This window comes from Heteronotia binoei, chromosome 1 (assembly GCF_032191835.1).
Source record: "Heteronotia binoei isolate CCM8104 ecotype False Entrance Well chromosome 1, APGP_CSIRO_Hbin_v1, whole genome shotgun sequence".
Lineage (NCBI taxonomy): Eukaryota > Metazoa > Chordata > Lepidosauria > Squamata > Gekkonidae > Heteronotia > Heteronotia binoei.
In genome coordinates this window covers 21,504,415-21,521,277 of record NC_083223.1, presented here as the reverse complement: position 1 = coordinate 21,521,277, position 16,863 = coordinate 21,504,415, and the positions used below count along the sequence as shown (strand labels likewise).

The 16,863-nt window shown below is 44.9% G+C and overlaps 1 protein-coding gene across 22 annotated transcripts in view; it reads left to right on the top strand.

Annotated features, from left to right (window-relative positions):
• The window catches only part of PCBP3 (poly(rC) binding protein 3), a 116,668-nt gene that overhangs the window by 82,990 nt on the left and 16,815 nt on the right, over window positions 1-16,863 (top strand). For 6 of the 22 annotated variants that reach the window (XM_060232187.1, XM_060232240.1, XM_060232274.1 and 3 more), the window contains 3 exons: window positions 1,712-1,753; window positions 10,913-10,991; window positions 12,421-12,480. In XM_060232187.1, coding sequence (XP_060088170.1) covers window positions 1,712-1,753; window positions 10,913-10,991; window positions 12,421-12,480 — 181 coding nt within the window. The remainder of the gene's footprint in view (window positions 1-1,711; window positions 1,754-10,912; window positions 10,992-12,420; window positions 12,481-16,863) is intronic. The other 16 variants (XM_060232249.1, XM_060232196.1, XM_060232284.1 and 13 more) reach the window with 5 other exon arrangements.

The following is a 16,863-nucleotide window of genomic DNA, read 5'->3' as shown; positions in this document are numbered from 1 at the left end:
AGGATCAAATAGAAATGGTCATGCGAAGGTCTTGTCCCTGGCACCTCCAGCTAAAAGGATCAAGTAGAAATGGTCATGCGAAGGTCTTGTCCCTGGCACCTCCAGCTAATAGGATCAAGTAGAAATGGTCATGCGAAGGTCTTGTCCCTGGCACCTCCAGCTAAAAGGTTCAGGTAGAAATGGTCATGTGAAGGTCTTGTCCCTGGCTTCTCCAGCTAAAAGGATCAGGTAGAAATGGCCATGTGAAGGTCTTGTCCCTGGCACCTCCAGCTAAAAGGATCAAGTAGAAATGGTCATGTGAAGGTCTTGTCCCTGGCACCTCCAGCTAAAAGGATCAAGTAGAAATGGTCGTGTGAAGGTCTTGTCCCTGGCACCTCCAGCTAAAAGGATCAAGTAGAAATGGTCATGCGAAGGTCTTGGCCCTGGCACCTCCAACTAAAAGGATCAAGTAGTAGTCTCACAATTTTTATTGCTTAATCTCACAATTTTTTTAAAAAAAATTAAAATTTAAAACAAAAAGCTATAAATTAAAATGTAAATAGTTTCAAGTTTCTTCATTTCTCCTAAAATACTGTTTTTTTTTAAATTGGGGGGGGGAGGGGCGCTAGTGGGCAGCTCTCCTAGGGCTCCAAAAACCCTAACACCAGCCCTGCATAGGAACCAATGGCATAGGCCTTCCAGTCTCACAGATGTTTCAGGACAGAAACTTAGATCCTTAGATTGCTACCAGTCTGCTCAGCCTTGGGTCACACTTGGCTGAGCCTGGAGGGCGGTAAGATACAACAAGCCAGGATTTATCAAGAAGCTCTGAGGCTGGTTCGTCTTGAAAAGCTGCTAGATATTCTTGAAACAATCTAAATGTGTGTGCAACAGCTTGAAAGTGAGTGCTTAAAGCTGTTATGGTTGGCTGTCTGCTCTTTCTTTATGATCTGTTGCAATTGATGACATCTTATAGGGTTGCCAGCCTCCAGGTGGGGCCTGGAGATCTCCAACTCTTACAACTTATCTCCAGCAGGCAGAGATCAGCTCCCCTGGAGAAAATGGCCGCTTGGAAGGGTGGACTCTATGGCATTGTACTATGCTGAGGCCCCTCCCCTCCCCAAACCCCATCCTCTCCCAAATCCACTCCCCAAAATCTCCAGGTATTTTCCAACACAGATCTGGCAACCCTACCTGGAGATCCCCTGGAATTGCAATGCCTGTAGACAACAGAGATCAGTTCCCTTGAGGAAAATGGTTGGAGGTTGGACTCTATGGCATTTTACACCAGGGAAGTCCCTCCACTCCCCAAACCCCAATCTAGCTAGGCTTTACCCCTAAATCTCCAGGAATTCCCCAACTAGGGTGGCAACCCTAGGATAGATTACAGTGCATCAGTCCAACCAATACTGAAGTCAGAGAGGTCAGTGTGAAGACCAGTGTTCCCTCTAAGTTGAGTTAGTGTGAGCTAGCTCACAATTTTTTAGCCACCAGCCCACACATTTTTGTCTCAGCTCAGGAAAAATGGCCTCAAAGCAAACTAATTTATGCAGTAGCTCACAACTTTAATGCCAGTAGCTCACAAAGTAGAATTTCTGCTCACAAGACTCCACAGCTTAGAGGGAACATTGGTGAAGACCATCTTTTTGGTGGGGTGTAAGCTGTTATCCAAGTAGACTACCCAGCAGCCCAATCCTGAAACTCTTTTTGTTTTTTCCTTTTTCTTTTGCAGGCCTATACAATTCAGGGACAGTATGCTATTCCACACCCAGATGTGAGTTTCACTTTCGTATGTTGATTTCTTATGTCACCTGCATGCTACTACTGTCAAATACTACTAATATTAATATTAGACAATAATATTAATAACCATGTCGCTCAGAGTAATTGGCCAATCGTAGTCTTGGCAATAGTCTTTTAACCTAGCAGCGCTCAACTTTATTTCACACTGAGGACTTGGCCTGTCGTCAAATTCTTTGCTTTCTTCTGTGCTATCCCTTTGCTAAACTAAAAACTGGAAGTCTCTCTGGAGAGATGCATTTTGTGCCTCAGGGACTGGCTGTCAGAAAGCTTTGCCTACTCTTCCCTCCCTCCCGATAAGTGTCTGGCAATCAGAGGCCTCTTCTTAGCTAACCATACATGTGCTATTAGAGACACGCTGGATTTGTATGCATGATGCACTCACTAAGATAAATCTACCTGTTGCTTTGTTGGTGAGGATATCCTCAATCCCAATTGCGGGGGGGTGGGATCTGAATGCCTGGCTGTGCTGCAGTTCCCTGATTGCAAGGTGATTTTTGTGACCATTTCAGAGGTGAAAGTGAACACCCTTTCCTTGAGTATTCCGCTAAGTGTTTCATAAGCAGCTTTGGTAGAAGGGAATATAAGTAATGCATCAACTGGGGTCCCCAATCACTTTGAGCCTATGAGCCCCTTTGGAAGTCTGACACAGCATGATGAGCGCAGCCACAAAATGGCTGCCAAAAATGAGGTAGCCAGCCACAAAATGGCCGCTGCAGTTTATCTTCAGTCACACAGTGAAGATCCTTGTGCTGAGGTGGTACCTGCTGTTGAAGCAACATTAAAAAAAAAAAACCCTGCACAGCCAATCAAATCTCAATACCCAATTAAAACCCTCACTGGGCAAAAGCCCCATCTGGCCCCACCCACTCTCTGAAAACACTTGGTGGACACCAGGAATAGTGGCAGCCTCAAGCTCCAGGCTGGGGACTCCTGGCCTATTTTTATTGGAAGTGCTCTCGGAGGCGAAGTACTTGGTACAATCAAAGATTTCCTTTCCTCTAGTTTCTTGCTCTGTTGGTCTATCTGTGACTGTACCACACCAGCTTAGGGTTGCTATGTCTTACCTGGCAACTGGTGAAGGCTCCAGTACTTCATGGAAAACTCTATGGTTATCACAGAATTTTTTCCAAATGCTAAAGCGCCCCTCCGTTATGTGCCCAGCACAATAATGTCACTTCTGGGTGATGTCATCAGGCTGGGCATGTTGCAGTGTGCTGGAGCTCTTCGGGGGGTAGAGCTCCCTCACCAGCCAGTTCTGTGGTGGCAGGGTGAAGGCCCCAAAATTGGGGAAAACCCTGCCCCTGGTGGGAGGTTGGGAACTCTCCATTGAGGGCTTTTTTTGTAGCAGGAACACCTTTGCATATTAGATTACACTCCCCTGATGTAGTCAATCCTCCTGGAGTTTACAGTTGGCTTCTGTACTAAGAGCCCTGTAGGCTCTTGGAGGATTGGCTACATCGTGGGGGTGTGGCCTAATATGCAAAGGAGTTCCTGCTACAAAAAGCCCCTCCTACATCAGCTGCAGTTGGAGGCTTACATAACGTAATGTTTTACTATTCCCAAAGTCACACCCGCATCTAGAAAACTAGCATGTCAGGTACAAAGCCTTCTCCTTGACAGTCCGGTTTTCTAGAGACAAGGCTGCTTTTTTGTGTAGGAGCATTTAGTCAGTCACAGTTTTTGTCACCTTATTGGGAGTCCCCTGAAAATGATTGGGGGGTAATGCCAGGGGAGGACAGATTTTTTGGGGGGGAGAGAGGAGCTCAGCAGAGATGAGACACCATAGAGTCCTCTAGGTTTGCCAATCCCCAGGTGGGGGCAGGGGATCCCCCGGTTTGGAAGCCCTCCCCCTACTTCAGGGTCATCAGAAAGCGGGGGAAGGGGAGGGAAATGTCTGCTGGGCACTCCATTATTCCCTATGGAGACTAATTCCCATAGAAAATAATGGAGAATTGATCCGCAGTTATCTGGAGCTCTGAGGGGGCTGTTTTTTGAGGTAGATGCACCAAATTTTCAGCATAGCATCCCATGCCTCTCCTCAAAAGACCCTCCAGGTTTCAAAAAAGATTGGACCGGGGGTCCAATTCTATGAGCCCCAAAAGAAGGTGCCCCTATCCATTATTTCCAGTGGAGGGAAGGCATTTAGATGGTGTGTTGTCCATTTAAATGTGATGGCCAGAACTCCCTTTGGAGTTCCATTATGCTTGTCACAACCTTGCTCCTGGCTCCACCCCCATTGTCTCCTGGCTCCACCCCCAAAGTCCCCAGATATTACTTGTATTGGACTTGGCAACCCTAGAGTCCTCTCTGCAGCTGCCATTTCCTTCAGGGAAACTGCTCTCTGTTCTCTGGAGATAAGCTGTAATGCCAGAAGAACTCCAAGACCCACCTGGAAAATGGTAACCCTGGCACAGGGACAGGCTGTGGGCACCCCGGGAATAATAATAATATAATAATAATACATTTTATTTGTACCCCGCCCTCCCCCGCCGAAGCAGGCTCAGGGCGGCTAACAACACAGTGATCAATGGTACATTAATAAATAAAACATTAATAAACAACATAGTAACCAATGGTGCATTAATAAAACAATTACATCTGGGAAGCATCTGGAGCACTCATGCGCCCCATCTATGGCTCCCTGGGCACTCTTCGGGCACTTCCCGGCTGTCCAGACCTGGGCCTAGGAGGTGCCCCAGCTAAAAGGCACCACTTTCAAAGTGGTGCCTTTTTGAGCTGGCTTCCAGCAAGTCAGGGCGGGATGGGGACAGCAGGCAGAGCTGCACATGTAGATGCACTTTTTAGATCTGCCTGCCTGCCATCCCCAGGACGGCTTTAACCACCTGTCTGTAAGCAGTAGGGCGGCCAAGCCCCCAGTCCGGGCTGGGGTTCCCCTGCCTGGGAGATTCCCAACCCGCTGGCCCACATTGGACCAACGGGGCCCTATGACATCACCTGGAAGAACAATAATTGCCCCAACGATGCTGCGTGCCAGTCCCTCTAGGCATTTCCAGGAAATCTCTGTGGTTTTCCCAGATGCTCTAGCCATTTGGGAGGAAAAACTCTATGGTACAATAGGTACCATAGAGTTTTCCTCTCCCAAAACCATAGAGTTTTCCTGGAAATGCCTAGAGGGGCTGGCGCGCGATGTTGCAAGTGCGATGACATCACTTCCAGGTGATGTCATTGCATTGCACACACGCTTCATGCGCACATGAAAGTCCTCCGCCTGAGGAGGCAGGGGACTTGGCAACCCTAGTAAGCAGCCAAGAGGAGGTAAAACTAGACACAATGGGATGAATGGCAGTCTATTCACCATTTTCCTCTTGATTTTACCCAAGGCAGGAATGAGTTTATCTGCAGTGTAGCTACTGCTGGAGGTGATAAGAATATTTAGTATTTTAAAATAGTTAAGATCACAGAGGCCACAGACAAGCATTCCACTTTCCCCAAAAGTTTGGTTAATGTACCTTTCCCAACCACATTTTCATTGGACCTGGTTCTTTGCTCATCAGTAGTATATCCTGCCCCCCTTAATAAATTGAGTGGGGCTAGCTTTCTTATAGGGCAAGAACTGGTGTACGTCTTTAGCCCATAAAGCCACATAACAAAGGCAGGGAGAAGATGATTTGTTATGTCACTTGTGATGTCACAGACACAGCCCAGTCGGTGCCTGACATTTATGCAGACCCTGGCAATAGCAATGGGAACTGCTCACTTGGGAAAGAATCACTCTTTGTCCCCCCAGCAAGAAACTATTTCTGCTTGATTGTTGGGAAAGTGAGATATCTGTGCACAAGTGCATGCTAGAGAAACCATGCAAGAGTGTTGCTCTTGAACACTACCTGAGCATCTCATGCAACAAAGTCTCTGGATGTTATTTCACAAGAAAGGTGGATTTAGGAAATCCTTCAATCTGCATCGACATTGAGCTTGCCTTTGGTTTGTAACCTGGACAGCTTCCCTAGGAGTTATGTTCTGATGGTGGGAATTAGGGATGGGCCTGTACCAGGGAAATGGTGGTTCATTTGATTGCATGAAAGAGCCTTGTGGCGCAGAGTATTAAAGCTGCAGTACTGCAGTCCTAAGCTCATGACCCGAGTTTGATCTCCGGTGGAAGCTGGGTTTTTAGGTAACCAGCTCGAGGCTGACTCAGCCTTCCATCCTTCCAAGGTTGGTAAAATGAGTCCCCAGCTTGCTGGGGGGAAAGTGTAGATGACTGGGGAAGGCACCCCATAAAAAGTCAGCCGTGAAAACGTTGTGATAGAAATGTCACCTCTGAGTCGGAAACGACTGGTGCTTGCACAGGGGACCTTTCCTTTCCTTGATTGCATGAACCAAAGGAATCATGAATCAACCAAACCACCATGTTCCCTGAACCGGTTTGTGGTTCTCTGGTTTGTGGTTTGGCATAGCTGGGGCAGCCCATGACCTCTCCATTGTACCCTATGGGCTCAAAGGGTACAATGGAGAGATGGTGCCACTGCTGCAGCACAACTGAAGGGAGAAGGAGTTTAACTTTTAAAACCCTTCTTTGGAGTTTCGCTGTAGCCATAGCATGGTTTCTCCATAGTACCCAATGGGGCCATGGGGCTCCTGTGGAAGCCACTCTCAAGAGGAAGACTGTTCAACCTGCCTTCCCCAGGTGCCAGCAGCTACATGGTACGTGGGGAAACTAAGGGTAGGCACAAACCATCCCTGAACCTTCCGTGGAGGTTCTGGAGGTTGAGGGATGGTTTATTGGAGACACACTTCATGAACCAATGGTTGGATTGGATTGGTTCATGAAACATAAACTGTGTCCCATCTCTAGTGGGAAGCCAGCAGTACTAACCAGGATCGTTTTTGTATCAAGATAACATCAAAGGCTAGAAAACGGAAGTCTTGGTCTAACAGAAGGCTACTATGATTAATTGCCAAGTTTGAAGCTAAATTCAGAGTTTTTTCTTCCTCTCCTCATATGTAAACCTGTTCTACTGAAAACCAGAGAGTTTGCAGATTGAGGTAGCCATAGATAAAAAATACTTCCTGTGAACATCTAGAAATTATGCTGCTATTACCTGCTTTTATTAATATATGTATACAGTAAATTAAATAATTATTAGTACACTCAAGGGCTATAAAATGTTAGAGCATAAATTGTAATAATTTCCCCCCTTGTTTATTCACTTCTTAATTTTTTAGACAGTCTTTCTTTTCACAGTTTAATGAACTAATCAGTCACTTTCCATAATACCCAGCCTTCAACTTAAGGACCTTTTTTGAGAAACGAAATGAAGTGTAAGGTAATTCCCTAACCCTCAGCTATGCCAGGTGAAATTTCTCCTTATTTTCTTGATTAAACTACTGATTAAACTGACTGGGACATTATCTCTTACTGTATATCCCTTGCTTTCCTTGATACATACATATATGTAGAACAGAAGTTTATCTTTTTTGCAAGAAGAAGCAAATTTGCCTCATTTTCCAAACTTTTTTCTGCACTGCTGTACAGACTAAAATGGATTATACCTGACCAACTAATACAATGCCAAGCAGCACTATAAAATTCAGCAGTGAAAGGGTGTCATGATTTCTTATGCAAGTTTGGTCATTGTATCTATTGCCTTTATTGTATCACTCCCTTATAGGGCTGTTTCAGATAAGGGATGGGTGCAAGATAAGGGATGAAAATGGTGGTTCGTTTCATTTCAGAGTTCATGGGTTTGCCTGATTCGGTGGTTCGGTTCTGTTAGTGTGGGGTTTTTTTAAATTTTCTGAACGAATTGTGGTTTGTTGGTTCATTTGGTTTGGGAGAGCTAGAAAGTGTAGGCATGCCATTAATGTGCCTGGCGTGATGACATCACCTGGAAATGATGCTATCGCCCTGGGCATGTTTGCCAGGGCAGTGTGCCTGGTGTGATAGCATCACTTCTGGGTGATATCACGCTGGGCACATTGTGGTGCGCAAGCAGGATTCCCACCCCCCCAATAACAACACAGACAAACTGCCCCAAAAATAAACCGCTTCATTTTGTGAATCATGCATAGCAGAAGTACCTGAACCAATTCGGAACTAATCATGAATTGGCTATTTTTGGTACAAATCGCGATTCGTGCTTTGATTTGTCCCCATCCCTACTTCAGGTTTTCCATAATCCTCCATGTAGAGACTCTTTGTTAGGGCTGCCAACTCCAGGTTGGGGAATTCCTGAATATTTGGGGAGTGCAAGACTTTAGGAAGACGAGCGACCTTAGACAGATATAATGCCATAGAATCTCCTGTCCCAAGCAGCCATTTTCTCCAGGGGTATTGATTTCTGTAGACAGGAGATTAGTTGTAATCCTAGGAGGTCTCCAGGCCCCAGTTGGGGGTTGGCATGGCAACTCTAGTGCAGACATGGCCCTATGGAAGATGGAATGTCTGATCTGCTCCAGTGAAGCTGAGAAGCACTGCTGCCCAGTAGTAAATTGTACATCTGCGGTGAGATTTACTTCACCCCTCAGAGCTCCTTTGGGAGGGGAGATGCCCACATTAAATGGTGCGCAGGTTAGCTCTTTCTCCTTGTCTGTGTCCCAGTTAAATGAGGCCTGAGATCAGATGGGCACAAGAAGGGCCTTTTTTGTAACAGGAACTCCTTTGCATATTAGGCCACACACCCCTGATGCAGCCAATCCTCAAAGAGCTTACAGTAGGAGCTGTAATAAGAGCCCTGTAAGCTCTTGAAGGATTAGCTACATAAGAGGGGTGTGGCCTAATATGCAAAAAAAGCCCTGGTCACAAATGTATCTGTACCACTGAGGCCAGTTTTAGAGAATCTAAATCAGATCTTAGACTCCTGGTTCTCACTGAAGTCAGTTCTGACCAAGGGTGTTTTGACTCTCAGATGTCTTCTTGATCTCTAAAGTGCTACTGGCCTTCAGTCTAACTGTTACAAGTTTGTAATCCATGAGGTTTCTTGATATTTCCATGACCTTCGTTGCTGCCGGAAATATGTGGCATGGCATTCACCTCAGTCTTAGCATCTTCCACCCAGAGAACTGATCGGAATCTCTCCGCTTTCCTTATTAATATATATTTTAAAGATGTTGGGTTTTGTTTTCTTCCAACGTGGTTCCCTTGCAGTGGATCAATGGAGTGCCAAATGAGCCCATAAGAAGGGTTGCCAACTTACAGGTACTGGCTGGAATAACAACTGATTATACAACTGGGATCTCCTGATTTCCAGGTGATAGATTAGTATCCCTGGAGAAAATGGCTGCTTTGGAAGGTGGACTCTATGGCATTATAACCCACGGAGGTCCCTTCCTCCAACCCCTCCAACCCCAGACTCCATCCTCAAAATCTCCAAGTATTTCCCAACCCAGACCTGGAAACCTTACTGACTAGTTCTACTTTTTGAAGCACTTGCTTACATTCCCTAACCCTAAGTTACCCCAACACACACTGTAGTGAACAAACAAACAAAAATGAACTTTTCACAACAGGAAGAAGAAATGGCCCTAACTGAAAATGATGGTAAAGGGGCAGGGGGTCTGTCTGTGGAAAATCGCTCTATGAAATGAAGCCAAAGGAGGTTCTAAGATCAAACCAGGCAATTCTTATTTATAAAAAAGCAAGATGAATATGTTCATATCCACTAATTTCCATTCACATCTGTTCACATGAAACCCTTTCATGTGATCTGCCATTTTTTTTTGCCGGAATAAAGTCACACCAAACATTGTGGTGCAGTCTTGAATTTAAAAAATAAAAAGGGAAAGTGGTCTGAATGTAAAGATATCAGCAGAAATGATTTCCACATAGTTATTATGTAGCATGTGACTTTAGTATGAGATGTAGCTGACTTCAAGTGCTAGTCCTCTCATGCAGAGTTATACTGTTCTAAAAGTCAGTGGCCTTTGAATGGTATAATTCTACTTTGGATGCTGCTGCTGTTAGATTCCTAATGATAAATTTGAACAGGATTTGGAAAAGCAATGTTTACAGTGTGTTTGGTTTGGAAAGTAAACTCGAATTGTAACTCTCTTTAGTGCCTTCTTCCATCATTTCGCTTCTTAAACTTGGATTTCCCTTGCATGCCGTCCGCTTCTGGTGACCAGCTTGCCAACTCTAATAATGGAGGGGGCTGCTCTACTTCTCAAACTCCCCTCAACTTTCCCACCTGTCTTCTTCAGTTCCCACCCCCCACCCAGGTGTTCTGCCTGACCAGTGCTTCACCCTCACTATTGCTGGTGTCAGATTTCCCTCCACCCCTTCCCTCAGAGATGCTGCAGGAGCAAGAATTTTTGAAACATTTTTGCCCCCCCCCCATTCCCCCAGTTCCAATTACAAGCGCCCCCAACTTAGATTTTTTTTTTTTGGAGGGCTGGTTGGATTGGCTTGAGGTGTGTTCTTTGGCTGATTTCTGTTGCTCTGTTCAGGTTTCAGCACTTAAATAATTCTAATATTGCTCCCTCAGGCAACACCACAAAATTTTGAAAGGGGACTTGACAATTGTTTTGTTACTTCAATAATAATAATAAGAGATAACAGCACAAAATGTATTCCAAAATGGAGTCCTCTTTACACGGTCTTTGTAAAGGGGTGATCAAAAGTTCCAAGCACAACAAGGGGTGAACAGGGTCTGAAATACATACCTATTTTGGACAAGGCACACATTTGCCTCATAACTGTGCAACTTGACCATTATTTGGGCCCCTAGAATGTCTATCACTAAGTAACTTAGACACCAGTTACTGGTCTGTGGCAACAGAGCTCCTAATCTAGAGTGGCCAAACTTCTGTCAGGAAAGAAAAAGATAATTATATCGGCAGGAGTTAATTGACTGATTGGCTGACTGACATCATATACCACGCCTTTCTCCCCAGTGGGGACACAGAGCGATTGGTTTACATCGGTCTCCTCTCTTCCCTTTCAGCGATCAAGTCAGAAAACCCAAACTAGGTGCCTGTATTTCAGACCCTGCTCGAGCACAACCGCCCTGAATGGGGGCATGATTGCATTTACCCAGGCCAAGTCCTTCTGTTAAAGCTGTGTTTGCCATGTTCCCACATGGCTTCCTGTCGTTGTTATTTTTTTGATTATAATTTTGTTCTTGTACTCTATAACAATAACCTTCTTAGTTCTAATGTCCCTCCTACCCCTCAGCAGTTGACCAAGCTCCACCAGTTGGCTATGCAGCAAACCCCTTTTACTCCCCTTGGACAGACCACCCCTGCTTTCCCTGGTACGTACCCAGATTCCCTTTATGGATTTCCTTCTCTTCTTACCTGTGCAGTTTTCTCTCTTCTTTCTAAGCTCATTTTGTTGAATGAAAAGAAAATAGGAAAATATATCTATATAAACTGAAGTTGCAACTATCAGTGGGGGGAGAGGTTGAAGACCCTAGAGCAATATTTCAGATCAAGTGTTCTTCGTTACTGGTGTGAGTTCAGTCCGCTACTGGGGGAGAAGTGTAAACTGCTTTGCTTTGTGGGGGAAACGAGTGGGTTAAATGGTTGCAGGTCACATGTTCACAATGTCCGCTGTGTCCCAGGTAGTCTCCCATCCAAGTACTAACCAGGCCCGATCCTGCGTAGCTTCTGAGATCAGACAACAGCGAGTGTTTTCAGGCTGATACGGCTGTGGGCTTTGTACAAGAGAAGCCATCAGCTGGGACAGTAAGAAAAAAAAAATGTCAATTCCTGCAGATCTCTCTGATGCTTTTAGGAACTGTCTATGGTGTTTCATTCATATCGTCAAAGATGCTGAAGGTTGTTAATTCGCACGCAGAATGGGATGCTCATGAGAAATGCAGGGAGAGGTCCATGATTCAATTCAATAACCTTTATTGGCATGATATCAAACATAACAAGGAACCAATCCATCCATCCAATGGCAATTTGCAAATACATAAAGAGCCTCCTAGATGCTAAATATAGAAATTTTGCAACAGTTTCAATTACCAATTGGTTCTGAGTTGACAACAGGAAGGCAATGTTATATTTGTCGAGCTTCGCTGTTTGCTCACTCAGACAGGGGTCAGTGAGTACGGAGCACAGGTCAGAGTAAAAAGTACCGTTTAGGAACACAAGTTCTAACGTTTCTATCTCTGGACATGCACAAGTGCACAGTCTGTTAGCATAGGGAGTTTTATGGAATCTTCCAAGAGGTATCGCAGATGGTAACACATTGAACCTAGCTAGCGAATAGGCTCTGTGTTGCCAAGGGGCCGTTAGGCAGGTGAGATATTCAGCCCTATACCCAGGAGGTAAAAACCCCAAACTCAAGGGTGAACTTCTGCCTTTAGAAAGGCTTTCGAGAACCTGCAATTCAATATCAACCAATCTTTGTCTGATCAATAATTCTTGTGGATCAACCCTTCCTTTGAAGTGAGCCTAGTTTGGCCTTCAGCAAAGCTCTCATACGGGACACCGTGTCTCACAAAGACCAGCAAAATGCAGTGTAACGTTAATTCTTGGTCACGAGAGCCCTAGGTGGGCAGATAACTGCCACTTGTGTGTGTCGCAGGATAGATCTTCATGTCATTAGGACCACCGCAGAAATGCCTGTTCTATCAGTTTTGTTCATCATATTTTGAGCTTCTTAGATGAAGTGACATTGCTTATCTCCTCGAAGGCAAACACCCTTAAATCTGTTTCTTCTTTGCTCTTCAGGAGAAAAGCTGCCCTTACATTCCTCCGAAGAAGCTCAAAATCTGATGGGCCAATCAGCAGGTAAAAATAAAGGGCTTCAGGGAAATTTCATAGGTTCTCGCGTTATGATGATAAAACTCTTCCTTGAATCGGACCTTGCCGCTGTTGTTAGCCAGATGCAAATTGTCTCCCTCTGTCATGCTTGTGAGAGGAAGTGATTGACTTTCAGTAAGCAAGAACAAGGGCAAGTGGACAAAGTACAAGCCCCAGTTTATACTGAGCCCTAGAGAAGACTCGGGCCTCTGATAGTTTAGAGTGTCTCTGTGCTCAAATGGCATTTCAGACCTAAAATAGCCTCCTTAAGAGGACATTTCTGTATTTTTTGTAAAAATAAGGTTGCCTGGTCTTACCTGGCTCTCAGCAGAGAGAAGTTCCTCATGTGTGCATGTGTGTGGCATGATGATGTCACCCGGAAGTGACACCATTACGCCAGGGACATCACGTGAGGATGCTCTAGCAATTTGGGTAAAAACTCTATGGTGCAATAGAGTTTTTATCCAAATTGTTAGAGCGTCCTTGTGTGATGTGCTCAGTACAATGACATCACGTAGAGGTGATGTCATCATGCTGGGCACGCATGTGATGGAGCTCTTTAGGGGCGGGGATCCCCCTGCAAGCCAGCTCCATGCCAGTGGGTTGGGGGGCCCAAAACCAGAGGAAACCCCATTCCCCAGTGGGAGGCTGGGAACTTTATGTAAAAAGCATGATGTGTTGGCTCTTCTTACTTTCAGTTTCCTGCCTATCTACGCAACTACTCTTCTTTAACGTCCCCGCCCTATCCACACCGCAGCCTCAATCCACCTATGTGCCAGACAAAAACTGTACTGCCTGAAATTCACTGGCAATCTAGTTGACTTCCTCTCAGCTGCCAGCAGTGTTAAATGACTTCAGTTTAAAGAATGTTCTGCCTCAGAGAAACAAATCTTAATTCCAATATGATCTGTTTTGTGGATACCACAATTCTTTATTTTATTTACTTAATTTATGCCCCACATTTCTCCCCAATAGGGACCCAAAGGGGCTAACACTGTTCTCTTCCATTGTATCCTCATAACTACCACCCTCTGAGGTAGATTTGGCTGAGGGTGTGTGACTGGCCCAGGGTAGGGTCTCTGCTAGAGCTGGGGACCCCCCAACCCTAGACCCCACCCCACCACCAGCCAGCTGGCCAGCAGGAAAATTCATCATCAGCTGCTGATGCCTAGTCTGACATTTTAGCCATCACTTCTGGCATGCACCAGAACTGATGTTATCAAGTCACTGGCAACTCAATGATGCTCTGGTATTTGTGCAGAAACTCTGTGGTAAAACCATGGAGGGTTTGCCCAAATACCAGAGAGGCGCCATGTTGCCCAGTGATGTAACGGTGTCACTTTCAGAAAGCGATGTTGCCATGTCACCAGCAACAAGGCTGAAATGCCGGGCTAGGTCTATCCACTTCCAGTAAGGCCCTTTCCGGTTGCTAGGGGATACCTGGCAACCCCTCCTCAGAATCGCCCAGCAGGTTTCTATGGCAGAGTGGTGATTTGTAGTCTGGTCTCCCAGATTCTACTCAGACACTCTAACCACTAGACCACACTGGTATATGCAGCTGGAATGGACTTAAACAAAACCTTGCCAGTTAAAATGCTTCCCCAGTCAATTACTGTGTTGGTAATTTATTCTTTGCTCTTTGAGATTACAGGGCTTTTTTTGAGCGAGAACACACAGGAACGCAGTTCCAGCTGGATTGGTGTCAGGGGGTGTGGCCTAACATGCAAATTTATTTATTTATTTATTGGATTTATATCCCGCCCTCCCCGCCGAAGCAGGCTCACAACAATTGATACTAAAAAAATAAAACACAACAATTGAGACTAAAACAATAAAACAATGAATAAACATTGTAGTTTTGACAATTAAGTTGATAATAATTAAATAGTTTAAAACAATTTAAAACAGTTTTGGTGCTAGTATTAATTTCAATATGTTCAGTGATTATATTTCTGCAGGGCTTCTACAAAAAAAGCCTTGTGTGAAACAATGATGATGTCAGGGGTGTGGCCTAATATGCATAGGAGTTCCTGAAAGACTTTTTCTACGAAAAAAGGCCCTGAGATGTTAGTAGTATGTAAATATTCTTCTCAGCAAGGCTATTTTGGGTAGCAGGAACGCCTTTGCATATTAGGCCACACCCCTTTTATGTAGCCAATCCTCCAAGAGCTTACTGGGCTCTTAGTACAGGGCCTACTGTAAGCTCGTGGAGGATTGGCTACATCAGGGGTGTGTGACCTAATATGCAAAAGAGTTCCTGCTACCAAACAAAAGCTCTGATTAATTATAAATACCAGTGTAATTGGACCAGCTAATCCTGTGGTGGCTGGAGATCTTCTGGAGTTACAATTGATCTCCAGACAACCAAGATCAGTTTCCCTGGAGAAAACAGCTGCTTTGGAAGGTGGACTCTATGGCATTATATTTTGCTGAGGTCCCTCCCCTCCTCAAGTTCCATCCTCCCAATCTCCAGGAGTTACCCAACCTGGTGCTGGCAACTCTATATATTTCCCTATATATTTTAAGAAGGAGGACAAGTAAAAAATGCATGAAAACTTGCTATGTATTTCTCATTGTGACTCATTTCCATTGCAGATCATTATGGGCAGGGCCGGTGTGTGGGAGTAGGTAGACGGTGGCCTCGGGCGCTATGAGGCGCCCCCTTATTCCCCTTCATGGAAAGGCGCTGCTCGGTCGCTATCAACCCGAAGGTGACCAGCCGCCTTTTAAAAACTACGCTCTTTGCAGGCTTCCAAGGAAGGGTGTAGTGCAGGGGGAAAGCGGCGGCAAAGCAACTCTCTCATGCGCCACCTGCTGCTCTCTAGTCCCCCTCATGACGATGTCACTTTTAGTGAAACCCCCCCCCCCCACAAGGGAGCTGGAGGGGGGACGCGGCACAGGGATCTGCCTCTAGCAGCAGAACCCTTAGCGCTGGCCCTGATTATGGGCAAACATCCAGGGCCAGATTAAGAATTAGGCCAAGTAGGCACTGGTCTATGGGCCCCCATGCCTTTAGGGGCTCCAGGCTGGCTTTCCCTGCCCCAGTTTTCCCCCTGCTTGCAGCCCTCTCAGCCTCCATGCACAGCCAGCAACTGAACTGCTCTTTGCCCAACTTGCCTGGTGCAGCTGCTGCTGGCTTCGTCGCCAAGTTTGCCTCTCTCTGCCACTCCCCCACAGCTTTGTCAAAGGGGCTTTTGGGAAAGTGCCTGCAGGATGCAGTGGGGGCCACAGGTGGTGGGGTGGGCACTCCAACCCTAATTTCCAAGGGGGTCCCCGAGATTTTGACTGCCTAGGGGCCTCCACAGGGTTTAATCCGGCACTGCAAACATCCTTCATCTTGCGGGGGGGGGGATGGGGGTGCCAACTGATGTAGAGGCAGTGGATTTTATGGGGACTGAGATTATCGGAAGCATTTTTCATTTTCTTGGTTTCAAACAATTTTTATTAGTAACATATGGCAATATATTCAATTTCTTATATCATTAATAACTACTTTTTTAATCCCATATATTACTTTCTACCTACCCCTCCCCCCTTTACTTGACCCCTGCCGGTGTACTAAATTCAAAACATCATTTTAAAAGGTACCCCTAATTAATAAGAACCAAAGTTCATATCTTCCCCCCACTTATACTTAATCATTATCAAAGATTGTCCAATGTCCTTTTATTTTCCATTCTTTTTCTACGTATCTTCTGAACTTCTTCCACTCCATCTTAAATACTTCTAAATTATAGTCTCTTAAAGTTCTTGTTAACTTATCCATTTCACTCCATGTCATAACTTTAACAATCCAATCCCATTTCTCTGGTATTTTTTCTTGCTTCCACAACTGCACATACGATGTCCTAGCAGCCGAGAGCAAGTACCAGATTAAAGTTCTGTCTTCTTTTGGAAATTTTTCCATTTGTAATCCTAACAGAAAAGTCTCTGCAACTTTGTTAAATTCATATCCCAAGATCTTAGAAATCTCTTGCTGAATCATCTGCCAAAACATTTTAGCTCTTTCACAAGTCCACCACATATGGTAGAAAGAACCTTCATGGTTTTTTGCATTGCCAACCTGTCTGGCATCTTGTTATTCATCTTTGCCAATTTTTTAGGAGTTATATACCATCTGTACATCATTTTAAAACAATTTTCTTTGATATTCTGGCATGTTGAAAGTTTCATAGAGTTCTTCCACAAATATTCCCAAATTTCCATCTGTATTTCTTTATTTACATTAATTGCCCATTTAATGATTTGAGATTTTACTACTTCATCTTCTGTAGACCATTGTAAAAGTAATTTATATACTTTTGAAATTAATTTATCATTGTCTCCAAGCAGAACTTTTTCCATTTCTGTTTGCTCCTTCCTTATTCCTTC